Below are 25118 nucleotides of genomic sequence, written 5' to 3' on the forward strand. Positions count from 1 at the left end.
GTTTTTAAACTTTGTACTCTTCTCTAGAGCTAGACGAAAGCTAATATGAAGGCATGATGACTCTTTGAGGGGTCTACAGGACATCTCAGGTGTTCAACAATGTCTCTCTGCTCCATCTGGAAAGAACTCAAGTGCCTCTCAGTCCTGGAAGCAGTTCCACTTACAGTTCTCCAGCAGCGGTTCTTCAATTTGCTGCCTGAGTTTTGCCTCACACAACAGATCTGTTCGTAAAAAGTCTCAAGAAGACCCCTAAGCTAAGGTAGAGAGCTTTTCTTCTGCATAGCTCTTTTTTCTCCATACTGTCCCCTGCAAATTCCAATTGCGTTGACCTCCTCAGATCTGTCTTCTCAATGCAGAGAGACTGCTGGGCTTCGCATGGGTTCCTCCTACCTGCTCTGAGATCTGGAAACTGCCTCCAGCAGAATGCTGGTAGGAAGACCATAGGGCTCACCTCATTATTCTTTAGGCTCACTGCTCTGATGCCTGCTATCCAATGTTTGCAAAGTTGCTTCATATATTTTGGCCTGTTTTCTGGTTGCTTACAGAAGATGGGCAAGTTCTGTATCTGTTACTCCTTCATGGGCAAAAGCCTCCTCAGCCTTTAGCATAGGCTCAAATGTTAAATTTATCCACATAGGAATGATTCATCTGGCTTCCAGGACATGGCCCATGGAAAAGCCTTTGGCTTCTTCCTAGTCTATCTATCATGCCTAGAAAACATATTTCAGTGAGGCTCTCAGTCAAAAAACCAAGCAGGTCAGGGACAGTGGGGACTACATGGTGTTGAAGACCTCCAGAGGCAGAGGAGAGGAGCCTGCAGAGGTCGGGAAGCAGCGTCATGTGTCCAGCAGCACATGTGTATGCTGCCCATGGCAGCGGGCAAGCAGAATGGCAGGGGGTGCAAGGCCCCAGCGCGGCAGTGAGGCCCACTGGGTTTGAATTCCAGTTCTGCCACTCAGGGGTTGTCACAGCCTTAGACAAGAGCCTTAACCTCTCAGTTACTTTATATCTCTTTTTTCCCAGGTATAAAATAAGACGGTATGAGTGCTCATCTCACAGGAAGAATATGAAAAGCAAACGAGTCGACATATGTGAAGCATTTAACAGACTTGGCATGTAATGAGTACTCTACAAATATGACTCAGTATTGTCACCAGATAGTTACCAGATAAAAAACTGGCCAGAGGACCTTCACTCTATATCTGAGGCTCCCTCCCAACCGGGGGAGGCTTTCCAAGGAAGACTGAAAACAGATCCTATATTTACATTGTCTCAGAATATCTCCCTGCAAATCAATTATTAATTACAAAGGAGAAAACTGTAACTTCACAGTGGAGAGAGCTGGAGGAGCAACCCCACTCAAGTTATCAAAGAAACCTTCGTCAATGCTGGAATCAACTGACACACTGAGTAGGCCACGGCATCACATATGCAGGCAGTAGCCCTGCCAAAAACATGTAACCTGAATGTAATCATGAGAAAATATCAGACAAACCCAATCTGGGACCAGAATCACTGGTCTGTACTTCTTGAAAGTGTCAAGGCTAGGAAAGACAAAGAAAGGCTAAGGAACAATCCTAGACTAAAGAAGACTACAGCAATGTGGCAACTAAATGCCAAGTGTGCCCCTGGACCAGGAAAAAAAAGCAATGACAGTATTTGTGCAATTGATGAAATGTGAATATGGACTGTGGATTGTTAATAACATATTAATGTTAAATTTCCTGAGTTTTGATCACTATATTGTGGTTACATAAAATAACACCTGTGTCCTTAGAAAATGCATTCTGAGGTATTTAGTGGTTAGAAAAGAAAATAATCCCAGTCTCCTTCCACCTCCCAAGATCTCACTGCTCAGGAGCAAACTTGGACGGGAGGAGCACTTCGCCAGAGTATCATCAGGTGGTACCATGTGCTAGCACAGCCTGGCTGCCGCCTGGACCCAAACACAAGCAGAGGCCTACCCTGTACCACACAGACTGGATGTCCTACAGACTTCAAAGAAGAGCGATGTGGGCTAAGATCATTAGGAAAGGTTTCTTGTAAGATGAATAGGATGTAGTTAGGTGGAGAGGAAGGAGAAAAGGAATGGGGAATATTGGTAAGTGGAGGAGGCAGGAATGGGTTTGACAGGTATAGGGCTAGGAGAAGAGCAGCCCTGTGGCATTCTGCTGGATCCCAGAATATGATAAGGTGGCTGCTCTCCTGGGTTGGCCCAGGCTGCAAAATAGACCACGGTGGTGCAATGTTCGCAGCACAGGAAAAGCTGGGAAGAGGAGGATGGGGGCAGTAGGCTCAGAAGCCAGGCTGTCCTGCAAGACACAAGGATGCTGCCTTAGACCTAGGCTAAGAGGGACCACAGGTAGCACCACAGCAGCTACAGCCAGTGGGAACAAGCACCAAGCAGCTTCCTGGTATGGCTCAGTGGTTCACATGAAACAGAACGTGGGCTAGCAAATGCTATGAGACAGTGCCTCTCCTATCCAGCACTCGCCTCCATGCCCTTATGCCTCACATCACCCCAGTCCAAACTTCATCCGTCACCATGTCCACACTGGACTGTCCCGAGGACCTCTGTGACTGGGAGAATGAGATCTCACAATAAAATGGCTGTGCCCGGGATACACTCCCGTCCACAGCAGCAACATTCCAACCCAGCTCCACGGTGAGACTATGGCATGCGTGCTGGACGTTTCCCTGAAGGTTTTTACCTATTTAGGATACTAGTAAATGATTTATTTAAACATATTGGGAAAAATCAATATGTAATCTGCTAAATGGATTAATAGGCAATTTAGCACCCCTGTTTGCTCTAATTTCATAAACAGAAACAGATTTTTTTTTTTTTTTTTTTTTTTTTTTTACCAATAATTGATGAGATTTCTCACAGAAATCTGAGGTAAGAATAAAGCCAGGGCTCTTGACAGAAAAAAAAACACTTGAATCTCCCTATACTATGTCTTCAGGACTGTAACACATGTCCCTCATCTCCAGCCTCTCAGTGCTTCTGGACCCTCATTTGCTCCAGGGCTTGGACTGAGGGTCAGGGCACCATGAAATGGCAGACTTATAAAGCACAACGGGCTGCCTCAGACACCCCCATGGCCAAACCCTGTCAAGTGAGGGGTAGTCACATCAGTAACATGCTTGCTTAAATGCACTCTGAGCAAGTCTCCCTGACACACTCCATACCGCCCGTGCAAAGACTGGATGCACACAAGCTGCGTGCAGAGAGCCCTGCTTGATGTAATCAACCATAGATATTTCTGCCCAAAACTCCCCAGCCAAATAGAAAGCTGCTCTAATGATCCAATGGTGCACACAGCACAGGGCTCTGGGCAAAAGGACACAGCATGCACCGTGTGGTTGTGTTTGAACTATGCCTATAGGACAGTGTCTTATGCTTAAGTTATTTAAATGCATCATTACTACCTCATCCCTCTACATCATTTCATAAGTGAAGATGTCTTCTAACAAAATGGAAAAGCCCACGAAGAACACAGATGAGCTGAAGAGGTCTGGAAAAGCCCATGGACTAGACAAAAGCTTGGCGGAGGAAGCATTTCAAGTAAGATGAATGTATGAAAAAGTACAGTTGGCCCCACATGTGTCTTGACCTACTCTGTATACAAGAAATAAAGAAAAAGCATGAAGGCTGTTGATGCCCATCAATGGTTGGTGATAGAAAAAACCATGAATACACAACACCACATCTTTAAAAGAAGTTTTAAAGCCAAGAAAAACACTGGTTGGGTATCCCCAGCCTCTCCCTCCTTCCTTGTGCCATCTCACCCCACGTCGCCACCATGAAACCTGACCTCAGTGTACTGAGCTCACCAGCCGCTGCCTCCTCCTCCCCAAAATGGTTTGAGTGGAACCTGCTTATGGCACAAAATGCCCCTTAGAGTGAAGAGGGCACAATAAACCAGAAGATGTGCAGGGAGGACATGTGATATTAGACAGGGCTGTGTGAAGTCAAGGGAAAGGGCTTCTCATGGGCACTAAGGCGATTTCAGAGCATGACGATCCTGCCGTGGTAGGCACAGAATTTTCAGAATGAACCAACAATTGGACTTCTGTCAGAGGTGTTCTGTAGCGAAGCCCAACTCCTCCAAAGCCTGAAACCATGCTCAGTGGGCGACAGTGGTTCCCAGGGCTTGCCTTGCCCAGCATGACACGGTGCCCACACCTCAAGAGCTGCACACAATCCAGGCTGGAAGTATGCCTACTTTCTCCACATCTGTGTGGACTGTGACAGACAATCCATAAAAGTTAACATAAGGAGCTGCTTTGTTACCATCAGAACGGAAAGTCTGCACAGCCACACTGCCTAGCTCTACCACTTACTGGCTGTGAGACTTTGGGCAGGTTACTTAACCTCTCTGCGACTTAATCTCCTCATCTGTAAGATGGAGACAGCATCAGTCCCTACTTCTCCGGCTGTGTAGGGACTAAATGCCCGGCCCTGGTGAGCACGGCATGTCTGTCCACATCACCACCATCTATCTCAGAAGGCACTGCCAAGAGGACAGGGGCCAGGCGGTTACGGGGTGCCCTGTTTCTTCTTCTGTGGCCCCAAAGATAAACAGTGTATGTTCCTCAGGGGCTGCCACATGAGATATAAAACTGCTTTAAAAGAAAGGTTCTTAGAGAAATAATCCAAACGGAGCATGCAGTAAATGCAAACTCTGACTTGACACCCAGTAATTTAATTCAACCTCTTTAAATGCACCAGTAAAAGAGGCCTGAAATGGAATAAGGAAGCCTCTCTGGAAAGCCTCCGAGTACACTGCCTCTTTTTTCTGAGACCCTCTGCCTCCACCCTCTCCAGCGCTGGTCCCTTCTACGTGAACCTTCAGCATCACCAGTGCCCCTCCGCAGGTCGAGAGCCCTCAGCCTTGCGCTCAGGTGGAGCTTCCTCAGGGACCCTTCCTCAAGTCCCCAGGCGGAACCCCTCATTCCCCCTCTCCAGTGTGTTCACACTTCTACAACCCTCTTCATGCTGTACTGGAATTGCCTGCCTGCCTGCAGCCTGTTCCAGCTGTGAGCCCCTCAAGGACTGGGGATCAGTCTCAGTTTTTCATCAAGGAAACATCCAATACTGGGCTTGGCACTAAAGTACTTAAGAGATCCTAATAGTCCACTGTTTTTATACTTTGGAAACAACACACTGACCTTCTAATCTGTTCTTCTAGAGCAAATATGAGTTTGCTGAGTAATTCACAAACTGAACTGATGCAGTGGTTCTTAAACAGAGGCGATTTAGCCCCCCAGGGGACAGCCAGCAATGTCGGGAGACATTTTTGGTTGTTACAATGAGAGGTGCTATGGCATTTAGTGGGTAGAGGCAGGCTGGGGATGCTGCTGAACGCCTTGCAATGCACAGGACAGCCTTGCACAAGAAAGAATTATCTCATCCAAAATGCCAGCAGTGCCAGGCTGAAAAACTCTGGATTCAATGGATAGCTTTCTTTCCCAGCAGTGGAGTAATCCAAAAGAGACTCAACAACTGCTTCTATGCATACATATATGCATATGAAGAAAAGGCTAACTCTTCAGGGTAAACCTCAAGATTATTAACGACCCTCCTTATGGAGGAGTCATATGGCAAGCAACAGGGAAATAAACTCCGTGAAAATCAGCAGGTAACCTGAAGCCACCCAGAGCCCTGGAGACCCCTCCTCACCAGTGAGAAAAGGGACTCCGTGCAAAGGGACTCTGTGCTCTGGGCTTCTGCTCCTCTAGGGTAGGGTGGAGGTGCCTCCACCTCAGATGCTAGACCTCAGCCTTGGGGTAGGATCACTACCCTCTGCCCAGCCAAGGAAAACCTTCACAAAGGCCCAGAAAGGCAGACCTAAGGTGTGACTCATATATGCATGAAATGACTGATGAGTCATTTCAAATTTATATTTGTAATGTTATCAAGTCATAAAACAATAATGCTTTAAATAAAATTACTTAAATAAAAATAAGTATCAAGAAAGAAAATCAAAATTGTTAAGACAGAAAAAAATGAGGTGAAGCAGCTATAGATACAGAGTAATCAGAAAGTGCACCTGTGTGGAAAGAGGGGTGGAAAAAGCAGGCAAGCACAGAGGAAGTGGCTCAGTGTCTGGGGTCCCAGGGACCCGGCTGACATTTCAGATCTGCTGTTACTCACCAGGAGCCCTTGTACAAGACACTTCACCTGCTCACCGACTGTTTCTTGTACAGGGTTCCTGTGAGTGAGCCAGCATGCTGGGGACTCAGTGAAGAGCAAGCTGCAGGAAAGAGGCCGGCTCCAGTGGCCAGCGATCCTCTACTACCATGGGCCCTGGGCAGAGAAAAACCAGCGACTTGAAGCAGGTTGATCACCTGGAAGTGGGGCAGCCCCAGACACCCACTGCTCTCTCTCTCAAGAGCCCACATGGGGCCCTTCGGGTGAAAACATAAGAAATTTTAGGTCAAGGAAGATTATTATGGCCACTAAAGCCACGCAGTTTTGGCACATGCTAATCTGGATTCACACTCACTGTGCTGGCTGGGCTAAAGGTGCTTTTCTTTTTTTTTTTTTTTCACTACCATGCACTCTATGAAGAGGGCTAAAGTAAATACACTGTACAAACAAGAAAGAAAGGGAAATGTTTAATCTAATTCAGAAAATAAGTTACTTAAGCATTTGTGAAACGTTCTGCAAGCCAGCTCATGAATACAAACAATGTAGTAACAAGGATGAAGACACACCCCCATGGAGAGCCTAACATGTGCCTGACACCAACTCAGCTTCATCACAGACATTCTTTCCATCTCGGCAGCCCCAGAAAAGACAGATTATTGTCCACATGTTACTGGGGAGGAAACTGAAGCTTTGAGAAATGCAGAAGTTGCTCAGGGCACTACACGGCAGAGTGAAGCAAACATGGACGACAGGTCAAGCTGGATCCAGAGCCAGGGATCCCATTACTTTTAACTATTTGTAAATCCCCTTCAACAAATCTTCATCTTTGTGCAGATATACAACTATGAAGGACTTTAAACAGATATTAAAGCAGCGGAAGCCTGACTGGCCCCAATAGGGGTAACATGTGGCCAACAGAGAGGTGTTTAAAAGTTTAAAAAAATGCATTTGATGAGTTACTGTACAACTCAGATTGTCCCCTAATTCAGACAACTTCCTCTTGTCCTGATTTTATTCCAAATTAATGAAGTTACATGATAAATAAAGCAATAGATCGCCATTATGGATAAATGCTACCAAACAAATAAACATTTAGAAAACCTGAAAACTTTCTAAAAATAAAAGCTCTGAACCAGCCAGCATGCTAACATTGGCCACATACCAGCCTGAAATGGAAAAAGGGCTATTCTATTCTTCCTTTGGCTGTGCTGGTGCTCCAGAGGGAGGAAAGGACAGCGACACTGATTGAGTCTGTGCTGGGTGCCAGACCCACAGACAGGCGCCTTCACTCATTAGATCCAGCTCCAATTCAGCTGTCACTGTATTTTGTTATTTTACCAGGAGGAGGTGATCACCGGGTGAAAGGCTATTGGGCAACAGAGTATTCACATCATATCAAAGTATTATCACTGCAGAGATCCCTTATTAATTGCCCAGGGGAAGATGTATCTTTACAAAGGTGAGGCTGAGAGGTCTTCCATCCACCACCACCACCAAGTCATCAACCTTATTAACACTAATACTGGGGCAGTCTGATGTCACATGCCTCCGGGTGGAATGTAACATGAAATATACAGCGCCGCTTATGGCATATTCTTGGCACAAAACAGGGTATCTGAGTCTAATAACTGCTCCAGACCAAACTGCTCCAGTTTGGAGCAGTTATTAGAAAACAGGGGTCAATGAAACTATTCAAACACTACAAGGAAATAACCAGACAACTCCAGAATGTGGGGCACTCCACACAACAAGCAGCCAGGACTCTTCAAAAAGTCAGAAACATTAAAAAAAAAAAAAAAAAAAAAAAAGGTACGTGTATGTATAGGAGGAGATTCTTCTAGAAATAAAAGTGACTGAAAACATAACCAAACACAATGTGTGGACCTTGATTGGATCTTAGTTTTTAAAAACTCCAGCTATAAAAGACTTGTGACATTTGGGGAAATGTGACTATGGACTGGATATGAGGTGGTATCATGGAGTTATTATTAATTCTCAAGTGTGATGATGAAATTGTGGTTATGTGGGAGACTGTCCTTATGTTGGGGAGACTTAGCTGAAGTATTCAGCAGTAAATCGTGATGCTGGTTGCAACTTACCTTCAAATGGCTCAGCCAAAAAAAAAAGCATAAAGAGATAAAGCAAATGTGACAAAATGTGAACAACTGCTAAATCTAGGTAGACAGCAGACAGATATTCAGTGTATTATTTTTCATCTTTTCTACGTTTGACATTTTTAGAGATAAAAACTAGAATGGGGTGGGAGGAGGTGATCATAGGGAAGGTTGTACCAACACCAGTCTGTTCACACAGAGCACACAGGGAGGCCAATTTACCTGCAGAAAACCCTAGAAACTCTCATTTAAGATATCAAAGCTGGGTGGACTGGTTTGTGATTTTACTTTGGATCGCAGGAAAAAAGCTATCACTTCTGAATGTCAGCAGTGTTTTTGTAAAACACGGACGCATTTCTCCCAGTTGGCTAGCCCCCATGTCTATAATAAAAATAGGCAGGCAGATTTATCCAAGCTCTCAAAATGCATGTTTTATTAAAAAACCAATTCTGTCTACACTTCAGCCCAGAACCCTGACTGTGCATGGTGAGAGGGTTGAGTTTGCTTTACATTCACATGTCCTGAGAGTAAATACCCCCAAATGCCAACACACACACTGGCCAACACAACCTTTGGCTGACAGCTGGGTGGCTACCCTGCACTGGAACGGTTTGCTGAGCTCTAGGACTGCTCAGCTCTGTTCTGCTGAGACCTTAGCTGAGCAACTTTGTCAAGTCACAGACTATACACAAAGCCACCAAAACAAGGAATTGCTTGGCAGGCAGACTATGACAAAGCCCCCTTGTTTAAAGCATTTCTTTCTACATAGATACATAGTAGACACTTCAGAAAACTCTAGGTGGAAAGTATCTTCATAAGCTTGACTCTGAATATGTTTGCCTTTCCTCGCGTACACAGGCTACCTTAGCTGGAGCCTCTAGAAAGCCTGCCAACTCAACAAAGCGGTGCTGACACTGGGACATGCATCTGGGTGGTGGTCTGTAACAGTCTGTGTGTTTATGCAGCATGAAGAACGGGCTACCATGCATGACCTGGCATATACGTTCTCAACGGCCTGGACGGAGAGGGTCTATAAAACCTACACAGTAAGGCAAGAAGTCTATCAAAGTATCAAAATGAGAAATCCCTGCAGAACCAGAATCCTCCCCAGAGACATTAACATATATAAGTAATCTTCCTTCAGGACAACAGCCCCTACAAGGTGAAAAAACACAGCAATATGTAAGTGGAGAAAAAAGTAATGTTTCTGGATAGAAAAAGGAACACAGAGACAGTGCTCTGAGAAGTCACTGAAATCAGGGAGGTGAAGTAAGGAAAATTACCTCACAGCTTGTCTGCAGGGAAGTGCGTTCATTCTACAGTCAGAGCTGGTCCAACAGGAAACAACAGTATTTGCTGTTAGGACTGGGGAAGCATTCCAGAAGAGAGGCACGGAGCCCACTGCCTCGAGGGCCACAGGTACTCGGAAGGGGAAAAGACTGTGACCTCAAAAACAGCCCCTGAAAGGATAGGGGTGTTTAAACTGCTCAGAACAGACTGGCTGGTATTTTAAATGTTTGAAGATGATAACAGAACTGAGGAAGGAGGGAGTGGCCTCACCTTAACATACTGACTTCTCTTTCTCAAGCGCTGCAAGGGGGAGCCTGGTCAGGGGAGCCTGGCCTTTACCACATGCCCCTCCTGGCAGCTCTGCCAGACTGAGAAGGCAGACTCTGACGGGGAGGACTAGAAGCCCAGGACAAAGCCAAATGGCTCACAGATGTACTTCCTTACGGCTACCTCCATCCCTTTCCTTTTCCACCTTAGAGATTGCTTCCTCTTCCCAGCAGTTCTATTTCAACAGGACCAAGAAATCTGAGAGATAAGAAGGGCCCCACCCTGACTGCATCCAGTCAGTGGGCTTCTCCTTGTCCAGCTCCTAGAATGCAATCGTCCTGGCCTGCTCTGTCTGCTTCTAGGCAGGGGGAGGAGGCTCTTGCTCTCACCTCCATTTATGTGTCATGGCAGACGTGGCTCTAGCCTTTCCAACTCTTACCCTCATCACTCCTACCCCACATCACCCCAGGACCCACCAGCCATTTCCACAAGCTCTGTCCACGTCAAGCCTCACACTGAGCAAGAGACTGCTTTCTAGTCCAATCTCTGAACACAGAAAGTACCAACCACAGTGGGATTTGCACATGTGCTCACACTGAAGATTAAGTAAAGAAGTGAGTATGTCCCTGAAGACTCCACTCTGAACACATTCAACCTGGCACACTTCGCAGCTGCGAGCAACTCTGCCCTGTCATAATCACATTTCCTTCTCTGAATCGCAAGTGTCAAACCCTAGGTGATACACTGGGCCATCAGCATCAATCAAACCTATGGAAACAGCCAGAGCTAGGCTAAGAAACCTCAGGTTAGGGAGCAAAATAAAAATGTAACCTACAGTTCCTTCAGAGAGAAAGGAAGGGTGTCTGGAGGAGAGAGAAGTAGGAGGGGTGTGAAGACCCACTCACCATGTCTTGAAAACACACACATACAGTACATGTGCTCAAATCAGCAGTGGATTTTGGCTAAGTTTTCACAAATTATTACTGTGGGAACAAGTGGGTATTTGTTTAGCAGAGAAAAAGCAAGGCAAGTTGGGACTAAAAAGGAAAGAAAAAGTGGCAAACATAGACAGATGGGCACTTGTAAGACTTATCAAGGCCAGGACACGGGAAAAAAGCGGTATCCATCATCAGAGCCTCTTTAGGGTTACCCAAAGCCTGAGAGCATTCACTCAAAGAAACCCCAAGTTATAAACAAGCAAGGTGGCCACTCCAGCAACTGAACCCTAAAAGACATAGGGACAGCTGCAGGATCCCTCCTGAGTACGCCCAAAACATACTTTCTGCAGGAACTCTTCACGCTGCCCACACCAGCACAGAGGGGAAGTTTTGAGAACAAGTCAATTTTTTAATGACTCTGCACAATTATAACCTTTCCTTCCCTCTAAAACCTAGGCTTGTGCCGAACAAAACTTCTTGTTACTTTAAGAAGGGAAGGATGTACACGAAGAAAAACAGAAACCCCTACCTCACAGCTCACATGACAACAGGGAGAGGGCTTCCTTCTCTATTCAGCCACTAGGCTGCCCAAGTTTCATGGAAAAGGAAACTTTAAGAATAAAAGTGGGTTGGGAAAGGAAACAGCCAGGGGAAGCCATAGATGTAGCTTATTAGGAAAGCTTGGGACAGAGATGGAACAGGTGGGCCTGTTCTGGAAGAAAGGAGAGGAAGGCGATCTTGGGAAGAAGGCAGTCTAGGTGGAGGGAGAAGGGCCACGGAGAGGGAGGCGGGGACTGGAAAACGGAAGGCAGGGTCCTAACACTCCAGGTGTTGAGAGGGATGCAAAGTAGCAGGATTTAAATGTGAACAGGTGAATCCTTCAGGAGTGAAGGAGCAGAAAAGAGCCCAGCATCCCACTGGGGATTGAGGGATGGGGGTTCTAAGCACAAAGAGCCCCTGAGACAGGGCGGACAAGGGGATGTCACCCTTGGGGGTCATGACTCCAGGCTGGGAAGTGGGGTAACAATTCGAAATGGCAAGGTGGGAGGTGGGCGAGTTTTAGGTTGGCGTCTCAGAAGACAGACGTTTAAGGTGGAAAGGGGAAGGGTCACTCCCGGCTGGAGGCTACAGCGAGTAGGCGAGGGGCTCAGAGCCCGCGGCCCGGGCTACCCTCTAGTGTGGGAATGCCCAGCCTGGGTTTGCGGGGGAGGAAGGATTCGGGTCCCCAGGCCGGAACTCTCCGCGCAGGAGGGGCCCCGGGGGGGTCTGGGCCGCGGCTGCCGCGCAGGGCCTCCGGAGGGGAGGGGGTCCCAGACTCACGCATTAACGTGCTGAAGGCCACGACGCCGAGCAGCCCCTGCAGGAAGATGCCGAAGCTGTGCATTAGCGCGCCGCTCTCGCAGCGGCCCGCCCCGGACGCGACCGTGGAGGGCGGCCCTCCCGGCAGTCCGCGGCTCGCGTTCCCGGCGGGGCCCTGCATGGCAGGCCTGGCGGGAGGGGCGCAGGGGCCCAGGGCCCGCCCGGCCTCGCTGCCTGCCGAGGCCACGCCGCCAAACCCGCAGCCGGGAGCTCGAGCCCGAGCCGGTACCTCCGCCCGGCGGCCAACTCCGCGCCGCGCGTAACCCGACGTCTGAGATCGCGGCGCCTAATTGGCGCAGCCCTGGCTGGGGGCGGGCCTCGGCCGCGACGCCTCTCCCCCCTGAGGGGCGGGGCTCCGGCCGGCCCAGGGGGCGGGGTCGCGGGTCCCACTCCCGCCTCCAGCCGCGCCACGCCCGCAGGTAGACATGCCAGGTGGGCCGCCGGCGCAGACCGGAATGAGAGCCAGGAATCACGAGCTCCAGGTCCAGAGGTAGGAGCTGGGACGGCCTGTGGCCAAATTATTTTTCCCACTAAGGCAAATCCCTTATATGCCGGAGAATTTATTAACATTCCTGGATTCCACCCTCAGAGATCCCGATTCAGTAGTTGTGGGATGGGGCCTAATAGTTTGCGGTCTGGATTATTCTGAAGCAAGTGAATAAGGAAAACAATCTAAGACTGAGCACAGGAGTCTTCCTTCCAACCCAGACATTAGAGTCTTTTTCCTACTTCCTTAGCTCAAGGCTTATCAAGAGTGTACTTTCTTTTTTTCATAGACATAATTTAAATGATCACCTGAATCCAATCACTTTCATTTTGAAATATAACAGGTTTCACACTGAAAACCTGACATGCACATATCCCACCTAATTCACTTAGGGAGCACAACTACCTTTTGAGCATAAAAGACAAATGGTTGGTATTTGCCAGGCTCCAACTCCTCCTGCACACACTGACTCCCATTTAACCCTTTCCAACTCCTCAGAACCTGCACTCTGCTTTTTCCAAGAGCCCGAGTCCCCATTCTCTCATCCAATCCTCCCGGTCCAATCTAGGCTCTCTGGACACATCTTGTTGGTGCTCTAGAGCCCCTGACCTTCCTGTTGCAGAATGTCAGTGAACACATGGTGCGAATCCAGTTGGTGCTGAGCTACATGTTTTCAACAGTAAATATCATCTCTAGGAAAGAGTTTCCCTATTAAATAGCCCCTCCCCAAATTACAATTACCTAAGAGGGTTAAATGCTATCTAAATGCTCGCTTGGTCAACAGGAATATTAACCTGATTAGAGAATAAAAATGCAATTCTCCAGTCTTCTCTTACATTTTCACACCTCTATGCCTTTGCTGCATGGATGCCATTCCCTTTTCCCTGCCCCATGAACTGCTCCTCATGTGTCAAGGCCTATCTGACCTCTCTCTTTCCCTCTCGCTCCCACATTACCCTGTGTGTACTGTTCCACCAAAACTTCTCAGACTGCTAAGTTTGACAGCTGTACAAATGTCTCTCTCCTACAGCTAAGTGTGAGCCTCCTGAGGGCAGGAATGGTTTTTATTCACCCTTCAATTCAAATTCAACATAGTGCCTGGCACAGAGAACATGCGACAAAATGCTTAATTTAAATGGACTTTTAATTTATAAAATTTTAAGCTCTCCACAAGTACTGGCTGTGGGCAAATACAGAAAATCAGATTAAGAAAACAAATGGATAAGGGAAAATTAAAATTCCATGACTGTCTTTATTCTAAGAGGGATCTTATGAGGATGCTCAACAGTTAACAGTTCACATTTAGAGAGAATCAAACAAGAGGCTACATCTTAAAGCAGAAGAGACTGTGGTTGGGCATAAGATTATTGATTGAAGACACAGCTCAAGGAAAACTGCACACAGAGCTGAAAAGTGATGTTTTTGACAAAGAATTGTTCTGCACATCCAGCTGTGGAGGAATCCTTAAGGCTCACAGAGGAACAAACAAGCAGTCTTCAGAGATCAGAGGCAGAATCCCCAATGCCAGGAGCAAGGCTGCTGTGGAGAAATTCTGCTCTTCCTATCTTTCCTGAACTGGAATTAAAAAGCACCTAAATCCAGAAGGGAAAGGTTGAGACATCAAGAGAGGGGAAAGAATTCTGGAATTTTATTAAAGCAGGAAGGAATTTCTCATCCATTTGGAAATGATTCTCTGAGGTCCCACTGGAAAGAGTTTTGAAAAATTTACTCTGGCCAAAATGCCTTCCTTGTTGTCAAATCAGCACAAAGTTAAGGTTAAACACAGCTTAAGACCTGTTTTCCTTAATTTTCTCACAACCACTTAAAACTGTCATAATGTACCACAAGTTTATATACAATCATATTTACAAAAAAACACGTAAAATATTAATCCAAAATAGTTTTTTTAATCCTTTGAAATTATACCATCAAACTTGATGGGAGTTATTTTAATAGGTATTCTTGTGCATACTTTAGTGTACTTTTATCTTCAATGCATAACTTTTGAAATTAAGAGGAAAAACAGCAAGGAGGAAGGATACAATGCAATAAGCATTGATTTTGTTCTAAATGAGCAGCTTAAAAAAAAAGGCAAAATACATTAAACAAAGTGCATCAGTTCCAAGTTAGTATTAAAAAGAGGCCTAAGGACAGTGCTGGAACCAGCCAGGAGTCCCTCCCTGGCAGGCCTCTGATTGTCTTTTGAGAATATTCGACGAAAAAAAAAAAAAGAAGAAGAAGAAGAAGAAGAAAGGAAGGAAGGGGAAAAGGGAAAAGAAATGAGCACTTAAAATCTCAACAGAAACATTCAAACTACCTTCTCCAGAGATTCTTGCAAAATGAGCTAAGGGACTGCCCAACTTTAATTTTGCCTAAGCTTTGTAACCTCCCTCAATCATCTGCTTTGTGACTTGATTTGCCCTAAAAGCCTACCCTCATCCTTTCAGTACTTTTGTCCACCTCCATTCTGCCAAGCTAGGTATGCAGTTAGATTGAATAAACCATGTAGAAACCCTTAGGCCTGAGTTTCCACACATCCTGAGAACAGGCACCCCCATTAGCAATGGTGGCACCATTTCACTAGAAGGCACCATTTGCCTCCAAAAATAATGGGAGAGGCTCTTGCCTCCCACAGATCAGGGTCCATGCTTTTCTGCTGGTGTTGGAGACTTGTCTGGCAAGGCTGTGGCTTCTCTCTTAAATCAGTCCTTTGTGATAGGCCATAGCACCAGGACAGACCCAATGGTGTATTAAGTCAAAAAAGACGTAAGAGGGAAGTTTTAGGCCTACTTCTCTATCTCCCCAACTCTCCACTCCTGGTTCTGCTGGTTCTTGTGAAAATCTCAGGCTTCTTAGACACCATGACCAAGAAAATGACTCTGCAGTGCATTTGCCACCAACCACCATCTACACCTCCCCATAAAGCTGCCCTCAGAAACAATGCTACCTGTGTGGTTTGGGACAAGCACTGAAAAAACATCCCCGGAACCACCCTTGGAGTGGGCCTGGAACCAGATTCGTTTGGACTAAGCATTGAATTTAAAACTTATGCCCAAACTCCAAGTCATAGGTAGCTTGTTTGGATAAATTCAAGTTTCCAAAGTATGCACATTCTCACATAAGGGGTGGCAGTCATCAAAACTCACTAGTAAAACATCTAAAGTGAACAAAGTCAAAGAATTATAGTCGCAAGAAAGTAACATTTCTTTTTGGTTTTGCAGGAGGCTCTCTGTCCTATGATTTCTGAGTCAGCACCATGACAAACATATGGTTGTTTACAGTGGACCCAGGGACAAGGAAACCCAAGCTTGAAAAGGGGGCATCTGGTCCCCACCAAGATTTATACTTCTTTTTTTTTCTAGTTATGCCTTCTTCTCATTCAGCTTCATAAGGCCAACAGATTTCCTACTGATAATGCAGAACACTTTTGAACCATTGTGTGCACACACACGGCACATCTTCAATACATAGGATCAGAGTTCAAATCCGAGGCGTGTTTCACTGTTGAGGCTAAACTTAACAACTCTCTCAGAGCTTCTGTGGGAATCAACTAAACCAGTAAATGGTGTCTCAAATGGAACAATCTTTGGTGACACAGGTGCCAAGAAAATATAATTGCCTGTGACAGTTTTCCCAATATTTCCAACTATATGACCTGATGTTCTATATCCCTCAGAAACACTTTTTGGCTTGAGAGAGGGAAATGATTCTGAGTCCTACCCTTCCTAAGGCTTGCTAAAGCTTTTAAAATGTATTCAGGTACCACATTAGTGACTGAATTGGTACTAAAGAGTGAATAAAATGTATCTAGGTTCTCTGGAAGCTAAGGTCCAATGTCTTCTCTCTCACAGTGAAAATAATTTTACTTCCAGGAGAAAAGGCATATTAAGGCTAAGTTCTGAACTAGTTTTCTATGTTTGCTTCTATTATAAGTCAATAAATATTCACCAAGAAGTTCATCTTTTCCAAAGGTTGGCGTAAGTACCCTTCCCTGACCTCACGTATCTATAACATAAATGCTTGGAGCCACCTGCATTGCTGAAGAAAGGCAGATGGGGTGCAAGCTTCCATTAATGCATTCCCTGCGTTAGCCACTTCAACTCTGCTTCAAATGAGAAGGATAAAGATGGTTTACAAAGGAAAGCAGCACAGTCCCCAGAAGCCCACAAAATATAGTCAAAAAGTCATAGAAAATCTTCCTGGGCAGCAAAAGGGTTTCCCTAGCACACTAACGTAGCAGTACTAGTCTAATATTGGTCAGCCAGCTTTTCAAGGTCCAGGAGGATGAAACAGTCCATTAACTTGTCTTCTAAACTTGTCAATTCAGGGTAAAAAAAATGAGTCATGAGAAGTTTTTTGACCTCTGACAGGCTGTGGGCCCAGCTGCAGGTGAAATCCAGACAAATACAGTTCCCTCACAATGTAACTGTTATAAATTTAAGAAGCTAGTCTCTCTAAAAAACAAAGTTAATGCACCTATGTGCAGCATACCAACATTTTACCCCAACATGGTGATCAATACTATCTGGCTTGAACTGTTTCAGCATCACAGTAACCAGATCATCATTGTTATCCAGCCCAGTCCCAACAGTTTTATGAGGTAAATGAAATCCAAATTTTAAGTTAAAAAAATGCCCTGTGCTAAATTCCCAAACAATTATCTTCCCTTACATAATATATGGGAGTCGGGGCTGGGGGATATAATTTTTTATGCAATTGCCTAATAATCTCTATCTTAGTAGGAGAATGCAAGAAATATTAAGGGAATCCCAACTTACTTGACCATTTAGAGTCAGCCTTTCTATAGGAGAAAAGCTGGGCTTGAATAATCATAATATAAACAAGCCTGTCAGGCTCTGACTCTGCCCAGATCGGAGAATACTTAGGGCTGTATGTTTCACCTTTCGGGGGCTTCATCCCTTCACCTGTGAAGGGAGGTGATTCTAACATTCCATAGTTCCTGGAGAAGTCAGAAGAGAGACAAAATAATGCAATCATTGTTCTTGTGTTTGGTGTATTCCCTCTTATATTATCTTATTTAGGAAAATATATTGCATTTTCCTAAATAAGATAATAAGAAGAGGCCCTAAACATTAATTCCAGAAATTTTGTTCCACTGTTATTCCTCAAGGGGCCCTCTTTGCCTTAGTGCCTTGTTTGAACTCTCAGGAAATTTCAATAAGCAAAATCACCACCACCACCACTACCCACCAAAATCTTAATGTTTAATGCTAATTATTCCTTAGCATTCTCTATATATCCTTCTCTTCCACAGACACAGAATCAATCTAATTTTTAAAAACTGGATCTCTATGTTTCAAACATATTAATTTTTACTTAAATGAAGCTTCTTCCCAGATTTATCTGGTAGGCACCTAAGCAAAGAGTTAATGCTTTAATGTATGATTTAGTTGCAGGGCTTGAGTTAAGCTGGTCCATGAATTATCCAATGAAGAGAGGCTCCAGACTATTTGCCAGTGTCCACAAAAATAGCTTGGCATGGTGGGGAATGGAAAAAAAATCTCAATCAATTAAAATTTGCTATATTTCCTTATATTTGTAGAGCTGTTTAGACTTTACCCAGTTTGCAGGCTTAAAACATTTTCAAATCCTGAGGAAGAATGATTGGGTTATAAATTTCTAGGTGATGAAGATAAAAAAAAAAATTCAGCAAAGCAAACCATTTAAGGGAGGCAACCTATATGTGTTTTTACTCACTCCTCATGACTAGAATAGTACAGCAAATGCTATTATTCTATAATAGCTAGCAATGGAATCATAAATGAAAATTCACCTAGAGTTTCACGTTAACTTGAGCTGGGTTAAAAGATAAAAGAATACTGAGTTATTTAAATGGGAATCCTCAGACTAAAGATTATATTCAATTTAAAGGATTAGCTGAAAAGAGTCTAAGTGTGGCTAGGCAACGAGCTTTCCAGAATCCTTAACCATGTCTCAACATTTATCCAGCCACTGAGGACACTGCTACAGAAATTCCATGCTCTGCATTACCCTCCAAAACATGTTTTCTGTACTGTGCTTCTACACTGGAGGCACCTGGAAAGGACAAAGAGGCTTCGCTGTGGGTCCATGGAACACTTACTGATTTTTACCCAACGTAAAGACCCTAGAAATGAAGTAGAGGTAGACAAACAACTGTAGAGAAAAGTAAACACAAAATAAAAGTCACTGAAGTCCCTCTGAGAATGAAAAGGGAAAGAGCAATTAAATGGAAATACAAACAGTCTTTGTGATGTTACTTAACACAGGCAGCCCAGGCTGGGTCAAGATAGACAACAGTAACAGTAGAGTTCTTAGATTGGGTCAGTTAAGGAACTGGTGTAAGTGCCCACAGAATGTTTTTAAGAAAGCAAACAGATTCGCCCCCTCCAAATTCTGTAATAATTTTAGTGTTCATGTAGCTTAAAAATGGCATCATACAAAAAACCTCATACATGGCTGTAAGCTCAATTATCAACAGAGGTAGTAAACAAAGGAACTCCTAAGAATAGATTTTAAAATGGATCAAAGTGTGACTATACATTCAAAACCCTAGAGCCACATAATCATCCCCAAAATGAACTGTTTTAATTTTAAAAAGCTTAAAAACACAATGACAAAGAAGCACTGATATGCCTTAGGCACAGTCCCAAATCAGTGCTGACTTAAAGCTATGTCCTCTCTTTCCAAGAAAAAGAAAGCAGAGAACAAAGTTCAATCTACAATGGGAAGGAACAGTATGAAAACAACCAAAAGGGTGCTTTCCAGCAGCCTAGGTTATTCTTTTGTTTTCAGGCCACACCACTGGAAATGCTTTTCTTCTTATATAAGTCTTTTTTTCACAACCTTTATTTTTTTAAAACTACCATCTGCTGAACAAGAGATGTCCACATTTCCACTGGCAGGTGATCCACTTCTGTGCACAGTTTTTGCTTCCTCACTGTGAGTCTTCCTTCCCCGAAAGTGCAAAGAGAGCAAGCTGACACCTGCAGGGCCCAGAGCCCCAGGACTATTACAGCTCCACTTATAAAGCAGGGTGAAGGATTTGCTGCATTTGTGCTTCAAAGATCCAGCTCACTTTGGTTGTCCTTCTCAGTTGGCAAACTGCTCATAAAAAGCAAACTTGATCCTTTCTATGTGATGGCAAAGTTTGATGGCAGGGCCCAATTTTAAGTCCATGCACTCTTGAACAGTGGGTAGAGTAAGGAGCAATAGGGCCTGCCCATCAATTTCCTGTTAAAGCACAAAAGACAAATTATGATGTGCACATGAAAGGCAGCTTAATCATGACAGCCTCTCCTCAGTTTAGCTTTGTCAACATTAGAGTCCCTGTGCTTTTCTTTCCTTACTTTTTCATCTTAGGTATCACACACTGCTTTTTAAGTGACTCCATAGTCTGCCATACTAATGAAGCTTCAGAATTAATATAGTTTTACTGAGCACAATCAAGTTTTACTAAGGATAAGAATCCATTCCACAGAGTCTATGCCCCACAGAAATTTAGTAAACTAACTAGCCCTGTAACTGACAACTAATTGTGCCATCTTTTTAGAGGGCTCCTTCTAAATCTGAAACAAAGTATTAACTATAAACTTCAATGTTTTCTTACTCTGTAACATTCATAAAAACCTGATAAGCTCTTGAACCTTCCTAATTATCTAAACAAAACTTATTTCAATGTTTAAGGCCACTGAATATTTGTGTTTCAGCAAGCTTGCCTTAAAACTGACCACCACTCTAGAGCCTAACATTACAGATGCTAATTTTTTTTAAACAAGCAAATCATTATTTTTGAAAAGATGAGGTCAATTAAGCATGGTATACTTGATATTGGAGGGATGGAATAAAATTCCTAGGAAAAACTGGAATGCAGTGATAATCTGTTTCAACTATGGAGCAAATCTGATAACTTTTTATTATCTTTTGACCTCTAAAAATGGAATTAAGACATTCTTTTGGATCAAAACATTTTTCCTAAAACTTGTAAATAAATTGTTGACTATTACATCCATAATTCTTTGCTAAAGAGACATTACTAAAAACTATAGGGATCTGTGATTACCTGGTCTAGGAATATTCTTGCTAATGGAGCACAGTCAGTGGATCTGATGAACCGCACAACGTCTGCCACACTCCACTTCAAGGGGTTACTGTCCAGGTGAAGCCTTTCAGCAACTTCAATCCTTATTTCCTTCATTCCCCACAACACAATCAAACCAAAAGGTGTAAGTCTATTTTATTCTAAAAAAGTCTCTCTACATAATTTCATAATCTTTCAAGACATGATTTAAAGTGGTCTTAGGACATGATTTCTCCCAGCAAAGACGGCAAAGACCCACATGCATTAGGTACTCAGGAAATGTTTGTCTTTTATAATACGAAATATCAATGGGAATTTATTTCCAAGTTTCAGCATAGATAATTTGGACAATTTAACAAAGAAAAATAGAACACTAACTTAATTCCTGTTCCTTAGTGTTGTATATATGTTATATAATGTTCATATGTATATAGTAAATATACTAAACCAAATGGCTTAACCAGAATCAAAAGGATAATTCTTTTTCTACAAATCATATATATTATTAAAAATATTAAAAAGACAGTTTTTCCAAAACTAAATGACAAGCTAAAAATAAGCTAGCCATGGAGCATTTTTTTGTTTGTTTTAGTTAAAACAAGCAGCTACTCTAGCGTAGACTTCTCCCCATAAGTAGGTGATCTCAACTAATCCTTGAAACACATGTGAATCAATGCATTTGGGATCACTTTACAGGAGATCCTGGAAATTCTACATAAGTCTGTATTGAAAGAAGTAGAATGCCAATATCATTAATAACCATATTCCAGAGGGAAAATCTAGAGAGAAAGAAATAAAAAAGAAACTATTTTTTAAATGGTACCTTTGGTGAAGGAGGTTTATTTTCATCGTCAGAAAATGAAAAGGTGCGAAGCTCCCTTTTTCTCCTTTGTCTATCTGGAGGCAGTGATGTGGACATCTCACTTTGGGTGGGAGAGGAGGAGCATGACTTTTTTTCTGACATTTCTGATTCTTCCTGTAACTCATCCTGCTGCTCAGATGTACTGCCTTCACTTAGGGAATCATCATCCCCTTCATCTGGGTCATCTTCATCTTCACCCCCACTTCCCTGCAGGAAAAGGAGAGAAATCTCATTGAACTTCAGGACATCAATCTCAGGTTTCATATAATTAAAAAAGGAAAGAAAGAAAGAAAAGAAATTCAGGACAAACCAGTTCCTGGGCCACAAAACCATCTTCTGTTGGCCAGAGATCTGAGTTAGAAAGACCTGCAGGTATTCTGTGTCCATACTATAAAGCAGTGGTCACTTGGCTTCAAGACATTACAGGCATATCACAGATCTCATACCTGGGGAGAGCCCACTGGGGTATTATCAACAGATGCAGAGGAGCGTTTCTTCTTATGAACAAAAACATTTTTCCGCCTCTTTCTCCTCTTACTCGCTTTTTTCAGGGCACAAGCTAAGTTACTATGCCCACCAGGTGGCCTCCCAATTCTTTTATTTTTCTTCTTTCCGTAATAGTGTGCTAAATGTGGATGACAAAGAAAAATGAAGTAGCTTCATTATTTCTGTGTACTTCAAATCCACAAGAGATTTTACTAGCATAGCAAAAACCAGGCATATTGTATTTGATTGAGGTTTAATTCCATACAGTGGAATAAACAGATCTGAAGTGCACAGTTTGACTAGTACTGGCAGATGCATAAACCTGAATGATCCCCCCATATCAAAGTATACAGAACATCTTCAACCCAGAAAGTTCCCCATGGTCCCTTCCCAGTCAGTGCCCCTTACTAGAAGCAACCAACCACTATTCTAAACATTATCACTATAGATTAGCTTTGCCTCTATGGAACTGCACAGTAAGCACCTTTTTGTGTGTTCCTTATTCTACTAGGCATAACGTTTTTGAGTCATGTGTATAAGTAGTTCATTCCTTTATCTTGAATAGCAATCCACTGTATGAATGCACCAGTTTATCCATTCTCCTGCTGATAGGCACTCGGGCTGCTTCCAGGTTTTGATGATCATTAATTAAGTTGCAATGAACATTCCTATACAAGGCTTTTAATGGGCATATTTTCATTTCCTTAAATAAATAGCTAGGAATGAAATTGCTGGATCATAGAGTATGATTAACTTTTAAACAAACTACCAAACAGGTTTCCAAAATGGATGTATAATTTTACACTCTCACCAACAATGCATGAGAGATCTAGTTGCTCTACACCTTTACCAACATGTGGTACTGTCAGTCTGTTATTTTAGCCAAACTAGTGGGCATGTAGTAATTTCTCACTGTAGTTTGGACTTGCGTTTATTTTCCGATGACTAATAATATTGTGTACTTTTTCATGAGCTTATCGGCATTTGTATATGTGCTTTCATAAAGTGTATGTTCAAGCCTTTCATTCATTTTTTAAAATTCTGTTTAAAACTTTTTTTGAAATATAATTCACAAAACATGAATTAACCATTTTAAAGTATACAATTCAGAGGTATTTAGAATACTCACAATGTCATGCAACTACTAGTTTCAAAACTTCTCTTTCTATTATTGAGTTGTGGGGGAATTCTTACTATATTCTGGAGAGAACTTTTTTGTTGGATATATGTATTAAAAATATTTCCCCAAGATTGTGGCTTGTCTTCCTTTTTTTAAAGAACAGTATTATTCAAAGAACAAAAGTTTTTAATTTTGGTGATGTCTTATTTTTTAACTTTTTCCTTTATGTTAGTGTATTTCTGGGTCCTCTCTAAGAAATCTTTCACTATCCCAAGATCTTGAGGATATTTGCCTTTTCTTCTAGAAGTCTTATAGTTTTAGCTATTAATATATTAAGTCTATAATACATCTTGAATTAATTTTTGTGTATGCTATGAGGTAGGATCCAAAGAGTTATGTTTTATTATATGTTTTTTTTTTCCCCCTATTTGGATATCTGGTTGTACCAGTGGTATCTGTTAAAAAGAATTTCCTTTCTCCATTAAATTTCTTTGTCTCTCTTGCTGGAAATAATTTAACCATGTTAAGTTTGGCTCTCTTTCTGGACTCTATGGTCTGTCCCATTGTTCTATTTGGCAATTTTTGAATGCCACAGTTTTGATTATTATAAGTTTATGGTTAAAAAGAGAGAGAGACGAAGTCTTCCAACTTTATTCTTCTTTTTTCCAAATTGTTTCAGCTATTCTAGATCCTCTACATTTTCACAGAAATTTTAGAATATACATTCCAGAAATGAAATATACATATTCTAGCTCTGAGTTATATATAAAAGTAACATTAATATATTAAAGTAGTATCAAAATATAATTTTATGAAAAAAATTGAAATTTTCTAAAGGATATGAATCCATTCGACATCATTCAAATTACTAATTTGAAATTAGTAATTTGACAAAAAGCATAATAAAAGCTACATACCTTCCTTCCACATATTTCTTTCACAGTAGTGTACTTATACATGTACTTATATGAACAGTATTTTTCACTCAGCTCCTAATCGCAGTTTCCTAAACTAAGTGCTGAATCTGATACAAAGAGGCCAAGATAATTCCTACCCTTAAGGAGTTTACAATCCAATAAATATAAATAGAAACTAGAAGGTTAGACTTATATGATTTAGTAATTCAAATACTGATTAGAAAGCTCCTTGTCTAAGTATGGACCTTGGATTAGCAGCATCAGTGGCATCTGGGAGCTTGTTGGAAATGCAGACAGATACTCAGGACCCAGATACCCACAGACCTGATACATCAGAATCTCCATTTTAACAAGATCCTTTAGTGATCTGCATGCACTATAGTTTCAGAGGCACAGATCCCTAAAAGATCTTTCAATTTTAACAAGGTAAACATCCTCCTCCATACTGATTCTCCCAAGTGACATCAGGGCTTGTAGGATTTAAGGAAAGGTAGGATCAGAATTCTGTGTTTGGGTGGCAATGCCCTGACAAGTCTTCAAATTGTAAATTTCATCCTATATGACTCCTGCCCCAGTTTCACAAAGGAGAAGATAAGCAAGGACAGGGAACAGGTGCTATGACAGTTCAAGGTGAGGCTGCAACTACCTCCTCTCCTATTTCCACCTCCCCAACTACTGTGGCTTCTTTGCTGCTCTCCACAGACACTAAGCAAGCTCCTCCCTCAAGCCTGTGCCCTTGATGCCCGCTCCCTAGAACACTCCCACCCAGCTGTCTGTACTGCTGGCTCCTGTTTCCTTCAAGGTGTTACCTGTCGAAAGACTTCCCTGACCCCTTGCATAAACAGCACCCCACCTCCCAGCCTTCCTCACTCTCCTACTTTGCTTCCCCACCTTGCTTCACTGTTCCCCACAGTACTTCTCTCTCTAAATTTCTTCCCTTGTTCATTATCTGTCTTCCACATTAAAGGTAAACTCACTGAGGATAGGAATTTGTTTTCTTTATTGTTGTATCCCAGTGCTAGAACAGCAGAAAGACACAAT

The 25118-nt window shown here is 43.0% G+C and overlaps 2 protein-coding genes across 5 annotated transcripts in view; both read right to left on the reverse strand.

Annotated features, from left to right (window-relative positions):
- STIMATE (STIM activating enhancer) overlaps window positions 1-12246 on the reverse strand; it is a 60958-nt gene extending 48712 nt beyond the window's left edge. The window contains exon 1 of the mRNA XM_012460711.2: window positions 12087-12246. Coding sequence (XP_012316134.1) covers window positions 12087-12246 — 160 coding nt within the window. The remainder of the gene's footprint in view (window positions 1-12086) is intronic.
- Window positions 12247-13738: 1492 nt separating this feature from the next.
- The window catches only part of SFMBT1 (Scm like with four mbt domains 1), a 143231-nt gene continuing 131851 nt past the window's right edge, over window positions 13739-25118 (reverse strand). For all 4 annotated transcript variants that reach the window (XM_021671636.2, XM_021671640.2, XM_021671637.2 and 1 more), the window contains 4 exons: window positions 22001-22179; window positions 21516-21761; window positions 20675-20803; window positions 13739-19845 (listed from right to left, as the gene is read on the reverse strand). In XM_021671636.2, the coding sequence (XP_021527311.2) occupies window positions 19705-19845; window positions 20675-20803; window positions 21516-21761; window positions 22001-22179 (695 nt within the window). In that variant the 3' untranslated portion in view covers window positions 13739-19704. The remainder of the gene's footprint in view (window positions 19846-20674; window positions 20804-21515; window positions 21762-22000; window positions 22180-25118) is intronic.

The sequence above is a fragment of the Aotus nancymaae genome, unplaced genomic scaffold (genome assembly GCF_030222135.1).
Source record: "Aotus nancymaae isolate 86718 unplaced genomic scaffold, 86718_ANA_hifiasm-v0.15.2.pri h1tg000067l, whole genome shotgun sequence".
NCBI classification, from domain to species: domain Eukaryota; kingdom Metazoa; phylum Chordata; class Mammalia; order Primates; family Aotidae; genus Aotus; species Aotus nancymaae.